The sequence below is a fragment of the Parasteatoda tepidariorum genome, chromosome 9 (genome assembly GCF_043381705.1).
Source record: "Parasteatoda tepidariorum isolate YZ-2023 chromosome 9, CAS_Ptep_4.0, whole genome shotgun sequence".
Taxonomy (NCBI): domain Eukaryota; kingdom Metazoa; phylum Arthropoda; class Arachnida; order Araneae; family Theridiidae; genus Parasteatoda; species Parasteatoda tepidariorum.
The window spans coordinates 26,255,662-26,272,883 of NC_092212.1; the positions used below are offsets into that span (position 1 = coordinate 26,255,662).

General features: G+C 29.5%; 1 protein-coding gene across 1 annotated transcript in view; it reads right to left on the minus strand.

The window, feature by feature from the left end:
- The window catches only part of LOC107452435 (carcinine transporter-like), a 23,490-nt gene extending 15,466 nt beyond the window's left edge, over positions 1-8,024 (minus strand). Inside the window, exons 1-4 of the mRNA XM_071184937.1 lie at positions 7,691-8,024; positions 6,419-7,146; positions 2,149-2,404; positions 1,444-1,615 (exon numbers count right to left, since the gene is read on the minus strand). Of these exons, the coding sequence (XP_071041038.1) occupies positions 1,444-1,615; positions 2,149-2,221 (245 nt within the window). The 5' untranslated portion in view covers positions 2,222-2,404; positions 6,419-7,146; positions 7,691-8,024. The remainder of the gene's footprint in view (positions 1-1,443; positions 1,616-2,148; positions 2,405-6,418; positions 7,147-7,690) is intronic.
- Between the last annotated feature and the right edge of the window lie 9,198 nt (positions 8,025-17,222).

Here is a 17,222-nt window from a genome sequence, read left to right on the forward strand (position 1 = left end):
CCAACCGAAATTTTAAATATATGCTTTGAGGATTTAAGGCTTTGAGGATTATTTTGGTGTTTTTAGAAGCGCTCGGTTCATGCGATATTTCATACTTTGCAATAAAATTTAAATCTTTCAGGGGTTTTAGCGACCAGCAATAAATTATAAAAAAACAAGTATTTTTGAACAATCTATGCCAAAAAATTAAGTAATAAGCCAGTAACTTGTATCGATTACTTTGGTTATTATTTTCAATGACTGCATTAAATTTCGTTAATCTAGCTTAAATATTTATGGAGATAATTAAAAAAAAAATTTTTTTGTCTGATGTTTTTTTTAGTTATAACTTTAAAATTTTAAGTAGAATTTTGGGAACAATTTTAAACAAGTTACAAAATTATTGTTTTAAAATTTGGAGAAAAAAAATTAAAAATTGCGCAAGATATGAATATTTAATTATTTTCTTTTGTACTGCGTAAGCGCGGAAAAAATTCTTAATTATTTTTTCATAATTTTATTGTGATTCGTATTTCGCTACTAAAGAAAAAAATTTGATCGAAATATCTTTACGCAAATAGTTTCAAGCAATTTTCTAAGTAGTTTTTATATTTTTTAAAAGAACGAAATGATAAAGGGTTTTCTACATATTTAATTGTGCTCTTGTTGTCCAGTCATTATAGGGTAGTGCAATTTTCAGTACTACATAATATAATTTGCTAAAAACAGCTGATTATTTTTAGCTTTTCTTTTAAGTTTTCTTTTAAAAAGTACGAAAACTACTTAAAAAATGGCATTAAACTTTTTCCATTTTTAAGATATTAAAATCAGATTTTTTCCATTAGTTGGCAAATATGATTCCCTGAAAAATTAGGAAAAAGAAATTTGAAATTTCTTTTCGCGAATGCGCAGTACAAAAGAACTACTTTAAATATTCATATCTTGCGCATTTTTAACATTTTTTTTCTCATTTTAAAACAATACTTTTATAATTAATTTTAAATTGCTCCAAAGTTTTCTTTAATTTTGCTAACGTTTTTAAATTTATACCAAAAGAGAATAAAACCAAAAAAATTTCTTTTTTAATAAAAGTTTTCATATCTCCATTAATACTTAAGCTAGGTTAACGAAATTTTATGCAGTTATTTAAAATAATAGACTGAGTGACCGATGAAAGTTACAAGCTTATTGCTTGATTTTCTGGCATAGGGTGATCAAAAATACTTGTTTCCTTTCGTAACTTATTGTTGGTCTCTAAAACCTCTTCAATCTTTATTGCCAAGCATGAAAAATCGAATGAACTAAATACTTCAAAATTTACAAAATAGTCCTCGAGGTATTTCCTGAGAAATTAAAAAAAAAAAGAATCAGAAACTTAAAGTGTCAAAAACTTAAATATCAAAAACTTAACCTACAAAGCTTTCTGGAATCACTTCCCAAGAAAATTCAAAAAATTATACCTACAAGTATGCTAATAGAAAACAAGCTGATGATGCACCCGCCATTACAATACTAAGATAGACCCAGCTTCTTGTAATATAAGCTAATAATGGCAGTAAACATAGACCTAGACTCCAACAGTTCGTGGCGACTCCGTTTATCCTGGATCGAATATTGGGGCTAACTAACTCCAGAACTGAAATGAAAAGACATCGATGATTTAAGTTTTCATGCGAGGACCTAATTTTAATAATAGTTTAACAACTCCATCATTGTTCACTTTTAATGTAATTTTTTTCTTATCTTGTTTGTTATTTTTGCCTTCTGTTTGGAATTACGAATAAACTGGAGGAGTACTAAATTTGAAAAAAGGAAGAAATGACCTGTTTAAAAGTGAAGCCTATTTTATTTATTTATTTTTATTATTTTTGGAATTGGACCAATATTTAAATAAGATATTCATATAGTTTATTAATATGCCAGCCGTGGTGGTCAAAATGATTGTAAAGCAAACTAAATAGACAACGAATCAGGAATTTAGCTGAAGTTGCAAATACTTGAGAAAAATCTTTCGCCAACTTGGCAACTAAGCAAAATTTATTAGTTTACAAAAATCAGTGTTCTAAAGTAAATTCATTGATGTTAGTGTCACAGTTCTTAAAGCAATTGTTTCTTTTCTAAAAAAAATTCCTTCGTTTAAAGTATGTAAAAAAAAAGTAGTGTACGTACCGATGATGTATCCAAGACTATACAAACAAGTCATTGTACTTCCAATGATTATTCTTAAGACGAGAAACAACATTAAGGAAGGAGAGAAAGCAGATCCTATTTCAGCAATAGCTACTATCAGTGTTAAACCTAAAAACGTTGGTTTCCGACCGCACCTACAAAAGGAAAGCTATATCTATTACCATGATAGCGTTTTAGAAAAATATTGAGTTGTTTAAAAATTTTCAGAATTGAGAATAATGTCATTTAAAAGTAACTTCGATAGTTTTTTATACAGCATTTTAATTGTTGACAGCATGTATTGAGCAAAATGATAATTCAATGCCAACAACTAAGCTGTCTGCAATGACCTCATATAAATTAAATAGTTTATATTTTACTGTTAAAGTAATAAATCCGGTTATTATTAATATTAACCGTTCGTTTTTAATAATAAACATTTCTTTTGGTCAAAGTGAGAAATATCGCAAATGAATCTCTTTATCCGGTTATTATTAATAATAGTCAATGAAGTTAAGTCAATATGATTAAATAGCCTTTATAAAAAATGTATATANTGCACACTAGAAAGCCTCATACTAAAGAATTGATGACGTTTCGTATCATTGCAAGTAAATATGTTAAATTTTCATACTAAAAGTTAAACACTTTTGCATCCGAATCAGCTCAAAAATAAAATATTTCTTTAAGTTATCCCCACCCTTCTGTTCTAAAGACCAGATAATTCTTCACGGCAAGATTATACATATAGTTAAAAATCATCGCATTGTTTCAAGTGTAAGGCACTTAAATTAACACTTTTTTTATTTTCCTTAACTACAGAGCTTTGAAAAACTGATAAAACTGTTAAAATAACAACTGACTATCACCATTCTAATCATCACTGATTACGATCATTATAAATAAAATCAGTTTACTTACCTGTCTGAGCAGTTGACATCTTATCCAAAGCAATATACAATTATTTAAACATAAATGAACGAAATTCAGATACTATATAAGAAACAGAAAGGCGCATACTTAATAAAGAGATGCATACATATTTGAAAATCAAATATGAAAAACCATATAAAGTTATTTATTCAAAAGCACCTGCGGCTGTTATTTCATCTACGTACATTTAAATCATTTCTTTTCAAACAGAGTACAATGAGACTAGTAAGATTCGATACATGGTTGCGTTAAAAAGAACGTATCGTATATTTTTTTCGTTACAATTTTCGTAGAAGTGGCTATGAAAGTATTAAGTAAAATGGTATGACGTTTAGAATATTGTAGTTCCAAAATTATACAAAAAAAAAGCATTCATTCTTTTTTATTTGTTCGCTGACAAGAGCTTCTTGTTTATTTGTTCGCTTTCAGTATCTACGATAATCATCTTTCTTTCCTTTCAGCAATTAATGTTTCGCTGCATCAGCTAAATTGATTGCATGGATTCTTCCCATTTAAGATAACTATTTGAAGAAAAAATAACTTTGAAAACTACTTTTAATTATCAAGTTTTATTATCAATATATCATTTATTATCAATGCATTTATGACTACTTGGATCTTACATCATTCGGGTGTGGAGATTTCAAATTTAAAATTAATTTTGGTCGAAAAATTACAGATTGTTTTCAAAATTATATTGAAAAACAGTGTTAAAAAACAACTGATTATCATCATTGATTACGATAATTATAAATAATATCAGTTTACTTACCTGTCTGAGCAGTTGACATCTTATCCTAAGCAATATGCAATTATTTAAACATAAATGAACGAACTGAATGAAATTTTTTTAGATAATATATGAGATTACAAAAGGGCGCCTACTTAATCAAGTGAGGCATAGATCTTTGAAAATCAAATACAAAAAACCATATTAAGTTATTTATTCAGAAGCACCTGCGGTTGATATTTCGTCTACATATATTTGAATAATTTCTTCAAAAACGAGATTCAATAAAAAAGAATATATCGTAAATTTTTTCATGACAGTTTATGTAGAAGTAGCTATGAAAGTATTATATAAAATGTTATGACATCCAGTGTAATATTTTATTTCATTACTGGCGTTGAACGGTTGTCTCAGATTTGAGTTCTTGATTATCAATGCTCAACTCCGTAGCCTAGTAATTTTTAACCCAATCCAGAAGACAACAGAGCTTCTGGATTAAGCTTTGGACAAACTAGCCTTTGTGGAGGACTTTTTGATGGAAGTTATCCATATTTGCGTAACATGGGGAGGAAAGCTACGGAAATGTCCCACGATAACGTCGAAAGCAAGAAAGAATTTAACTCATGATCTGTTTAAAAATGAGGATATTTTATTTCAGCACTGTGTTAGGTGCGAACCGGTAGCAGAATTCGAATCGTCTAACCAACATATATAAAATTAAAATATACAAAGAAGAACAAGGAAAATATACAATAAACAAGTAATGATGCATAATCTTAGAAAAAGAGTAGAAGAAAAATCATTAATAAATAATGTGTTCCTTAAAAAAAATTGCTGAAGTTTTAAAATTTAAAAAAAAATTAAAAAGGCGGAAAACAAAATAAGGAAAAGATCTAATCTCGCCATCATCTCATACGATTATATCCGCAAAGAAAAAACTTTCTAATATTGTATCAATATAATCAAAGCAAAATATGTCAATATAATAGCGGGAGGAGAACCAAAAATATTTGAAAGGCAAATAGAACATATTAAGCAAAAAATACAAAATAAAACGCATCACACTTAAATTAGAAAAAAATTTGAGAGAAATGCAGAATAAAACATAATATGTATAATATAAAGCGAGTAGAGAACAAATGTACTTACACTTCCCGCCATTTTTCAAAACTGATTTAAAACATTTTCGTAACAAATTTGTCAGTTTACTAAATATGAAGTAGAGAATAGTGAGATGTACTTTATAGTACGCTTTTACTGAAGTACAGAAACGCATTTGATTTGTCGATTTCATTGGATTGGCGCGAAAATGGATGTGCGCAAGGTAATAATATTATAATCGATAATTCAAAGTATAATATTTTTGAGGTTGAATTTTAAATATAAATTTTTTTTAAATTGTTTTTTTAGAGAAATAATTAACATTTATTGAAAAAAAAATTATTGTAAAAGTTTCGATTAAATATTGAAAGTGTTTAGTAACGGATTTGCCCGATTTGGATTTGTACATGGTAAAAATACAAATTTATTTAATAATAAACTCTTAATAAATTTATTAATAATTATAACATACAATTAACTCAATGATTTTACATAGATTTAATTACATTAGTTAGATATCCATTTTTTTAATAAATAAACATTACTACAAATTCTTTGAATTCTATTCATTTGATTAAAAATAGTATTTAAAAAATTGTTTTTAAAAACATAAAAATCTCTTGTTATTAGTTCATTTTTATTAAATTTAAAATAATTTCGTTTATCGCACAATTCAACAGGGAAGATATTTTCTTCTGTTTACTTAAATCCAAAAACAAAAAATAATATTATCATCATGGTTACGAAGCAAGACTAATTCCTCTGGGTAAATATTATTTCACAAAATTGTATAATTTTGAAAATAAAAGACAATTAAATTATTAAAAAGTCTAAAAACAAGTACAAAGAGTATTAAACTTTTCCATAATAGTGTAAAAAATAAGCTAGCTAAAATTGATTAAAAATTAGATCCTTGTGGTATTTCAGCCGTTAGAACAAAAATATGCTTTCCATTGTAAAGATAATAATTAAAAAGCCAAATATTCCTTAAAATTGAAATTTTAATATTTATTAAAATTAACAATAATAAAAATCGTAATCAAGGATATTTTTATAATCATAGTAATAACTCAAAAGAACATCTTTTAGTTTAGAAAGGGGGATGCTATTGAAGAAATTTTGAAAATCAAAATTCGCAATAGAATTAATTTTATTTTGTTCAATAAATTTTTAAATTCAATTGATTGTTTTTGATAATCCATGAAAAACCTTCTTCCATAATATTATGAATAACTTTATTTAAGTAGTTAGAGAAAATGGTGGCTGGTTTAGATTTGTAAGTATTGGACAAATAATTATTCTAAATTTAACAGGATTTTTATGATGGTCTAATAATTAAGTATGGAAATTGAACATTATTAATTTGCATTTTTAACCTCTTATAGAATGCTAAAAAAATTTAATGTATTATTATCTAAATTACTAAGCTTTGTTTAATATTCTCTAACTCCTTCTTTAAAAGTGCAATATAGAATTTATTAAAGAAGATAGCATAAAGTTCCTTACTTTAGTTACAGCTGTTTCATCGTAGTGTGTATTATCGTATTGCCATCCGAGATCGCATTCAATCACGGACCAGCTCTCATCCACTGTGATATTATCCGAGTGTAGAACACCTGTATAATTAACGTCATATCTTGAGCAGGATGGATCTTGAGGGGGTCTAATTAGATATTTTTGCTCATCCGTAGAAAGATTTGATGAATGCACTTCAGGAACGTAGCACCAATGTTGAGGAGTGGCAGAAATGAAGATGGCGTTCAAAGATACCCACGGAATAAAAAGATATGTTGGCACTAGAAAAACAACTAAGAGGAACTTTTGATACCATCCAAAATCTCCTACATTTTTCAAAATATCTTCGAATTCCATGATTTCTGGCTATCAAAATATGCAACAAATATGTACTTTAATACAGCAGCTTAAACTACCTGATGATTTAATTTTTTCTAAACAATACAGGCAGATAGTGGGAAATTAATGTCTTTTGTCTTTATTCAAATCCTTACAAAGTTTGTTTTTCTTTTAAACAATGCAATGAAATTATTTAATTACACTTTTTTTTAAATTAACACTTTCATCCAATTACACTTTTAAAAACTTTCAGTTTTTTATGTCAGAAATATTATGACTAACATCTGAATTTGAGTGAATAAAATGCCACTTTCGTCACCTGTCACTGCTGTCACCTGTCACGTCACTTATGGCGTCTGTCTCTTATGTCACTTATGTCCCTGTTGAAAAAATTAGATGTAATTATAAAGTATATTAAATATACATTGTGATCATTCTTTGGTGATAAATATTGTGGTTATAAGAAACGTATACTATATTTTTTCTTACCGTTTTTATATTTTAACAACTCATCAGAAAAACCTTCTCACTTGTGACACTTGCTTAAAGTAGTATTAAATTGCACACTAGAAAGCCTCATACTAAAGAATTGATGACGTTTCGTATCATTGCAAGTAAATATGTTAAATTTTCATACTAAAAGTTAAACACTTTTGCATCCGAATCAGCTCAAAAATAAAATATTTCTTTAAGTTATCCCCACCCTTCTGTTCTAAAGACCAGATAATTCTTCACGGCAAGATTATACATATAGTTAAAAATCATCGCATTGTTTCAAGTGTAAGGCACTTAAATTAACACTTTTTTTATTTTCCTTAACTACAGAGCTTTGAAAAACTGATAAAACTGTTAAAATAACAACTGACTATCACCATTCTAATCATCACTGATTACGATCATTATAAATAAAATCAGTTTACTTACCTGTCTGAGCAGTTGACATCTTATCCAAAGCAATATACAATTATTTAAACATAAATGAACGAAATTCAGATACTATATAAGAAACAGAAAGGCGCATACTTAATAAAGAGATGCATACATATTTGAAAATCAAATATGAAAAACCATATAAAGTTATTTATTCAAAAGCACCTGCGGCTGTTATTTCATCTACGTACATTTAAATCATTTCTTTTCAAACAGAGTACAATGAGACTAGTAAGATTCGATACATGGTTGCGTTAAAAAGAACGTATCGTATATTTTTTTCGTTACAATTTTCGTAGAAGTGGCTATGAAAGTATTAAGTAAAATGGTATGACGTTTAGAATATTGTAGTTCCAAAATTATACAAAAAAAAAGCATTCATTCTTTTTTATTTGTTCGCTGACAAGAGCTTCTTGTTTATTTGTTCGCTTTCAGTATCTACGATAATCATCTTTCTTTCCTTTCGGCAATTAATGTTTCGCTGCATCAGCTAAATTGATTGCATGGATTCTTCCCATTTAAGATAACTATTTGAAGAAAAAATAACTTTGAAAACTACTTTTAATTATCAAGTTTTATTATCAATATATCATTTATTATCAATGCATTTATGACTACTTGGATCTTACATCATTCGGGTGTGGAGATTTCAAATTTAAAATTAATTTTGGTCGAAAAATTACAGATTGTTTTCAAAATTATATTGAAAAACAGTGTTAAAAAACAACTGATTATCATCATTGATTACGATAATTATAAATAATATCAGTTTACTTACCTGTCTGAGCAGTTGACATCTTATCCTAAGCAATATGCAATTATTTAAACATAAATGAACGAACTGAATGAAATTTTTTTAGATAATATATGAGATTACAAAAGGGCGCCTACTTAATCAAGTGAGGCATAGATCTTTGAAAATCAAATACAAAAAACCATATTAAGTTATTTATTCAGAAGCACCTGCGGTTGATATTTCGTCTACATATATTTGAATAATTTCTTCAAAAACGAGATTCAATAAAAAAGAATATATCGTAAATTTTTTCATGACAGTTTATGTAGAAGTAGCTATGAAAGTATTATATAAAATGTTATGACGTTTAAAATTTTGAAGTTTCAAAATAATATACAAAAAAAAGTTCTTTTTTTTTATTTGTCCGCCAACAGGAGAGTTCTTTGTAATTATCTTTCTTTTCTTTCGACAATCTGCTGCATCAGCTAAATTGATTGCATATATTCTTCCCATTCAAGAAAACTATTTGAAAAAAGTTTCTTTTAAAACCCTTTTAATTATCAAATTTTATTATCAAAATTAGCACTTGGGAACAAATTTTTAGTTGCATTTATAACGACTTGTATCTTACATCATTCGGGTGAGGGGATCTCTTTGAAATTAGTTTTGGTCGAAAAATTACAGATTGTTTAAAAATTATATTTCTATTTTAGTTTAGTTTTTCTCTGAGTGCACCAGTTTGTATGCAACATAAAATGACCTTAGCTCATCGTAAACTGAAATGTATTAGTCTTGTATTACCGCTCCCTAAACAGCAGAGAAGTGGTGACCATTAGTATAGACACAAATGAATTTTAAAAAAAACGTAGTTTGGACTATATTATTGAATTGCGTAAAAACTGTTGTTTGTAGAGCTATACCTATTGCATATTTTAAATCAAAGATTCGAAAATATCTAAAATTTATTCTACAGCTCACACGATTATAATCGCAAAAATAGAGCTTTCTAATATTCTATTAATGTAGCTAAAGCAGATTGGGTATCGGTACAGTAGTCTGAGTAGCACCAAAGAAGAAAAAATAGAGAGAAAGATTGATTCATACCGATTCAAATAAAAACATCATAAATATTTTCGAAAAATACAAATTAAAACACAATTAGAAACGGAATATTTGAAGCGAGCATGTCAAGAACTTATGAATAATTTGCAAAATTGATTTAAAAATATTTTCGTAACTAAGTTGCTAGATTACGACATATGAAATTAAAGGTAAATCAAGGGTACAGTGATGTCACATATCTAAGGCGTGATCATATTGAAGTTGAAAAACTAATTTGATATGTTTGTTACCATGGATTGGCCCGAAAACTGGATTTGCGCGAGGTAATATTAAATTATACTGAATAATTATAAGTTTATGATTAATAGAAGGTCGAATTTTAAATACAAAATTTAAATTCGATGATTTTTATAGAAATTACAAACATTTGATTCATATTAAGTATATAATCGAATATTTGAGTAGGCTGTTTGTTAGTTACAATTTAGTTTTTACCATGGATTTGCCCGAATTCATCCAGTGTAATATTTTATTTCATTACTGGCGTTGAACGGTTGTCTCAGATTTGAGTTCTTGATTATCAATGCTCAACTCCGTAGCCTAGTAATTTTTAACCCAATCCAGAAGACAACAGAGCTTCTGGATTAAGCTTTGGACAAACTAGCCTTTGTGGAGGACTTTTTGATGGAAGTTATCCATATTTGCGTAACATGGGGAGGAAAGCTACGGAAATGTCCCACGATAACGTCGAAAGCAAGAAAGAATTTAACTCATGATCTGTTTAAAAATGAGGATATTTTATTTCAGCACTGTGTTAGGTGCGAACCGGTAGCAGAATTCGAATCGTCTAACCAACGCTTGGGTTGATCCTGGGTCACCTCATTGAGAAGAGAGCTCTATATCCCCTGAACTGCCACGGTTCTCCTGTTTAATATACCATTATTATGCGCTAATCCAATTATTGAGAAAATCCAAGGTAACACACAAATCAAATACGGTTCTTAACTTCAGTATGAACGAACCTTAAAAATCATTCGATTAACCTCCAATTACGCTTTAATTTCATATTTTGTAATCTGATAACTTAGTTGCGAAAATAGTGCTGAATCATTTTAGCAAATTATTTGAGAATAAATCGACTTTGCATGTTCCGATTTGTGTTTTATTTTGTATTTTTCTTAAATGTTTGTGATTTCTTACTTCATAAAATCATGTCTACAAATTGGTAAATTTTTTTTCTTTGTTTCTTCACGAACTGTTGTATTGATATATTTTGCTTTAACTATATTAATACAATATTAGAAAGCACTATTGCTGCGGGTATAATCATGTGCACTGATTCCAAGATATCTTTTCTTTGTTAACTTTTAATTTGAATTGATTTTTTAATCCTTTTTAAGTTTTAAATGATTTTATATTTTCTTCTCCTCTTTAATATCCTTTTTTTCATATCTTTTCTTGTTTTCTTTGTGTTTTTATCTTATATTATGGGTTATATGTACTTGCAGTTTGTGCACAGCTCTTAAATTCTAAATTTTCTTTTGAAATGTTTTCTTCTCTTTCCTTATTAATTGATTTTCTATCTCTGTTTATATATATATATATATATATACAAGGTCCGGCTATTAATTTCCAGGACTCATGGAATAACTCAGAAGAAAATAAAATTAAACACATAGCCATTTAATATTATTCGAAGTAACCCCCATCAGCCATAATGCACGTCTGTGCTCGGCAGGGCAAATTTCGGATCGAAGTTTTAAAGTCCTCTTTTGGAATGCTCTTTAATAGTGACGTTACAGTCTTCTTGATGGCTTCGACATCTTGAAATCTTGTCCCCTTCAGAGAATTTTTTAGCTTAGGAAACTGTCTGCGGGTGCTAGGTCTGGAGAGTATGGTGGATGCTGCATTTCAACGACACCATGCTGGGCTAAGAATCGCCTCAAAGGCAACGCAATGTGTGGAAGCGAACCTTTTCAATTTCTTCCGGCGTGCGTAACGACTGCGGCCAACCTGTGTGTGGACCATCTTCCAAGCTTTCGCGCTGTCTCAAAAGCGTTTAAACCATTCAAAAGTTCTGGAGCGACATAATGCTNTATATATATATATAAACAAAAATAAATAAACTGCATAAATATTAAATAAAATTAAGCATACTTTTTACAGTATTTCTCAATTAATATAAAAATAATCAATATTAAATATATATAAGAAAATTCCGTTAAAAATCACACCAGATATGAATAATCCCTTCATACAGCTCATGCTAGGAAAACATTAAAGAAGAAAAAAATGTATAATTTTGTTTTGAAACGCATGCTGCAGTTTATGATTTTTTCAGAAGTTACAAAATAATTTTCATAATAACATTTCATTAAAATAAATTTTAATAAAATAAAATAATAATAAGTTATAATAATGATGATTGAAACATCTTGAATATGTAAGAAATTTCGAGCAATTTGTGTACTTTTTATTGAAAGCTCTAAATGATACACAAGGTGCTCTAACCGATTTTCCGCAAGTGAAATTTTGTATCCTATAACAAAATTTAATAACGAATAATATTTTCCTAAAATGAAGGTCTGACAAACCAAATGTGATAATATTAGAAAAGAAAACATATCAAATAAAACATTTAATAGGGGTGGTTTTGTATGATGTCGCTGCTATTTTTAATGAATCTGGTTAACAGTGCAAAATAAAATTCGTGGAAAATCTCTTACCATTCAAATCTTTCTTTCCAAATTTATAAAAACTATATTATATATCCAAAAATTCAAATCTTTCATAGGAGTCTATGAAAGATTCCGCTCCTATGAAGAAAAAAATTCTTGCGCGCCTCTCTTCTGAAAGCTTTGTTTTGGATAACGAACAATAGGAAATAATTTATAAGGACGAATAAATTTTAATTCCATATCATTACTAACGTGCAAAGATAATAAATTATTACAGTGCGATAATTTGTAATTGTTAAATGTTCTGTCAAGAATAACAATCAAAAGATCCTAGAACTTGATAATTTACCATTTGAAGAATCTTTAACCCTTTACTCTCCGATGTCCCCAAGTAGGCACCATCAACAGTCACCACTTTAAAATTAAGAGATTTTATAGCTTAATAATTAGTAAATACATTATTTTAATAATTTTAACAATTGTATTATAATATCATATTGTGTATTTTAAAAGCTATAGTGCTGATATTAGATCAAACAGCTTCTGAAAGTACTCGGAGTGCAAAGGGTTAAACCACAAGCCAAGTGCACCATTTTTTTCTTCTACGGATGGTGTTTTCTACATAAGAAAACGTTGCAAGCTTACCCGAAGCATATACTTCATGATTAATGTTTTTCATGTGCTTTGAAGCCATTTGGTTTACACTATGATCATTGCGTTTTGAGACTCTTTTGAGTTGTACATTCAAAATTACAAGGTTGTGGAGTTAAACATTAGCAGTCGTAAGCCCCAAATAATTGGATCGGCTGTTCAACGAAGGATATAAAATAAACTTATCTGAATTACTTAGTATCAATAATATCTCATGCAATAAATTTGATCTTTAAAATTTTTTAATTTATTTCTTTTATTAAAAACAATCATATGTTTAAAAATATAGCCCCTCAGTATAAGTTGTAGTAAGCAACTGTATACTTTCTAACCGGAAGTAGAGGAGGTCAAGATTTCGAGATAGTTGTTGTTTACATTTAGATTGAAAACACCATCCAATCCATGAGAGTTCCAATTTCTTACGTATTCTCCTTGAATTAACCTTTTCGAGACAGCGAGTCATACGGATTCAGAATAGTAAAATATAAGAAGCTGTTGCATAAGTTTGGGCAGAGCTAATTTAACAGACTTATTTTTTCTTTTATTTTAAATTTAATATATCCAATCCACGAGTGTTAAAAGTGTAACTATACAATTTTTAATTCGAGCTAATTAGTGGTGAACTAAATAAAGCAAACTATTATAACCCCGCCCACAAAAAAACTTTTATAAAAGCTAGTTTGGCTACCAGTTTTACCCTGAGAATCCATATATGACTCGCCCGGTGAGACCTCTTAACGGAGTCCCAATTTATCATCGATAACACTGGCTACTGATTTGTAGACGCTGCAACGGAAAGAATTGGTACCAATTCCACTTCTCTACGCTATCAATTTGCATTTCATTCGCTGTCATGCATTCCAAGCTCACTTGCGCAGAAAGCTCTGGAAATATTTTCATGATTTCTGTGTTCTAAAAATTCTTGACACAATTTTAGAAAACATTATGAAATTTCAAATCATTAAATACTGGTAGCTTTAAAAATTAAATATTAAATTGAGTTTTCAGTGATGTTTTTTTAAAAAGATAAAAAAAAAAAAAAAAAAAAAAAAAAAAAAAAGTGCGTGGAGCCTAGGACTGGGCGACATTAGAAATTATATATCGTGATGCATCGCGATATAGTATTTTTGAATTTCATTTACTTGTAAGGCACAGAAAGTCAGATTTCTATCAAAACTTCATACTCAGATCAGTGGCGTAGCTAGGTAACCAAGGGCCCTGGGGCAAATTAAAAAATGGGGCCCCACTGCTATGTAAACTGATTAGATTTTATCAAATAAAAATATGAAATTTACAAATACTTTAAAAATGCTAAGCTACTTAAGCTCTTTTTTGTGCATTGCAGGTAATAAAAATATTAAACAGTAACAACATAAATTACAATTAACACTTGGTGTAGGTTTGGCTAATAAAACGAAATAGAGAAGATTCAAGGGTTTATTATATAAAGGTCGGGCCTACCAACTGACTAAATAACAATTATATTTACAATTTTTTCCTAGCTTAAGTTTTCGCAAAAGTATCAATGACTTCGCTTAAATCCAGACTCGATGCGGTTTTGTTTTCAATTGCTATTAGCTATAAATGTCGAAGTCGAGTTTGGCCCATATTATTTCTTAAAATTTTTTTTATTATTTTTAATTTGCTAAATGACCTTTCAGCTGCTGCAGAAGTGACTGGAATTGTAAAGAATAATAACATTGCTGTAAATACTTCCGTTAGGTCGCATTCTAGCACTCCATATTTGCTCATTATTTCCTTACATAATTGGTGAACAGTCCATGCTTGAGTTAGTTGAGGTAAAACTAGGTGGTAAATATTAATAAATTGAAGTGAAAAACTAGGGCCTATTATATCTGAATATTTTCTTTGGAATTCGTCACACTTTTGTAATAAAGTTGCTTCATCAACATGTAATAAAAATGTTGGTGTTAGAAAATCGAATATATGACAGACTGCACTCATACCAATAAAACGTGTATCTAATTGAGATATTACTGTGTCTAGTACATTATTGAAAATCTCAATTTTAAATATTTTTTCTCGGTTTGGAAATCGGTGATCAGCAGCTAATTCATCAAAATGTTTTTTAACTTTTCTTTGCCTTTTTTCTTGAAAATGGGTATCAATACCATATTTTCTTGCAGTTTCACTGGCTTTGCACTTGAATAATTCGAAATCATTTCTATAAATTTGCAACTTTGCTTTGGTCTCTGCTAAAACTTTACTCGCCTCGCCCAAATTGATGTCGCATTTTTGTAAAGTTTTGGATGCATAATTGATGTCGTTCAATACACTGTGCATGAATTCGCAAAGCAACACGAACTCGAAATTTAGCATTTTTGTTTTAATACTCTCTGCTTCACTACGCTCATCTTTATTAGGACTCTTTAGAACTATTTCTGATAATGCTTTGATAATATCAAAATAACGAAGTTTTATTGCAGATATCGTATTGACCCTACTGGACCATCTAGTCGGATTTAGTTTTTTTAGAGTGGTGTCCGATTCGCCAGTGAATTTTGACAGTAGATCCCAACGTTTGATGCTGTTTCCGAAAAAGTTATACAAATCTTGCAACGTTGCGAAAAAAATCTGTATTTCCACACAACTGCTAACGACATCATTTATCACCAAATTTAAGTTATGAGTGGCACAATGTACGTACTCTGCATTAGGCTGGATATCCTTAATATGTTTTTGTACACCATTATACACACCACTCATCACACTGGCTCCATCATAGTCTTGCCCCATACATTTTTTAAATCAATATTTTTGTCGATAAATAATGTTGTCACTTGGTTGACTAAATCTACTGCGCCATGTTTGATGACTGCATAAAAGCCTAGAAACACTTCTTTTACTTCTATATCAATTGGCTGTCCATTTTCCGATCTGGTTATTACTGTATACCTCACAACAATGCTTAGCTGATCTACCTTCGATATGTCCTGTGTCGTATCCATTATGATGGCAAAAAACGGTGACGCTCTAATTTGTTCTAGTAGATGGGTTTCGAGATTGGTCCCCAAGTTCTCAATCATTTCATTTTGAATTGTTGCACTCAGATATCTTGTAGATCATAGAAACATAAAAAAACACAATTTCAAAAAAGTCCTGATATTAAACAGTTAATAATTATAAAAAAATAAAGCGATAAAAAAGCTTAGAAATAATTACTATTACCTTTGGGTATATCCAAAACTTGTCGCAAAATGTGATCATATCGGGCGACAAGCTCTACAAAGGACAGAAAATTTCGGTGGTATCCTTTCTGACTTAAGTCTTCTTGATGTCTTCTCAAAGCCAAAGAACTCTTTGCTAGGGTAAGTATGATATCGAATAACCTTTGAAGAACCATTTTCCCAAATGATGCTTCTTTGCGAATTTCATATTCAAGTTCCTTGTCGATAGTATTAGTATCGTTTTTTTCCAAAATTCATACACAGCGCATGTTTCCGAATGGCCACTCGAACAACTGTGTTGTTTAATTCTTTCTGATAAATGCTTCTAATCTCGAATTCCCGTACACCAAACATTATTCCTTTGTGAAGCAAATAACCAGCAGGGTTTACAATAGGCAGTGTCTAATATTTTGGAATAACACAACCAAAAACGATTAACTGGCCCATATTTATTAGAACACGAAACGTAGTACGATTTTCAAAAACACCTATTGTTCTGGTTGATGTCTGCTGGAAAAGGTCCTGAAGGCTGTAAAGGCCCCATATCAAGAATTTGACGTTTTTCGTTATCACTTAATATCTTGTTCGTGAAGTTTCCCAAGTCATAAGAAGATTTGTCGAACACATTTTCGAAAAATGTAGAGGTCTGTGGTTCCTCCAAACTCTCCGCTCTTATGTTTGTCATGCAAACATCATCCACGTTCACATGATCGGCGGCGGAGGTATCTCCAACTGCAATAATTGTCGAATCTTCTTCAGTAGGCTTCTCAACCAACGCTGCAGTTACCACATTATTTGAGTCACTATCAATAGAAATATTTTGGCCAGATATACTTACAGAAGGCAGACTAAAAAACTTGTCAATTTTGGGCAATTTTTGTTTACTATCTTCTTTCTCTTTCTTTGCGTTGTTTGCGTTTAAATGCACCATTGGGTTTCTTCTTTTTATTCATAATTTTAGTTTTCGAATTTATTTAAACAATACAATATTAGATTGTGCTCGAGTAGGTAGGTACCAGAGTTGGCCGTTGATTACAGTAATCGATTACAAATGTAATTGATTAAGGAGAATTACAGCTATGTAATCAATTAGTAATCACGATTAGAAGTAATCAATTACTTGTAATCGTGATTACAACTTTCAAAAAATTTTGATTACAGCTGTAATCATGATTACAATTTTGATTACAGTAATCAATTACTTGTAATCA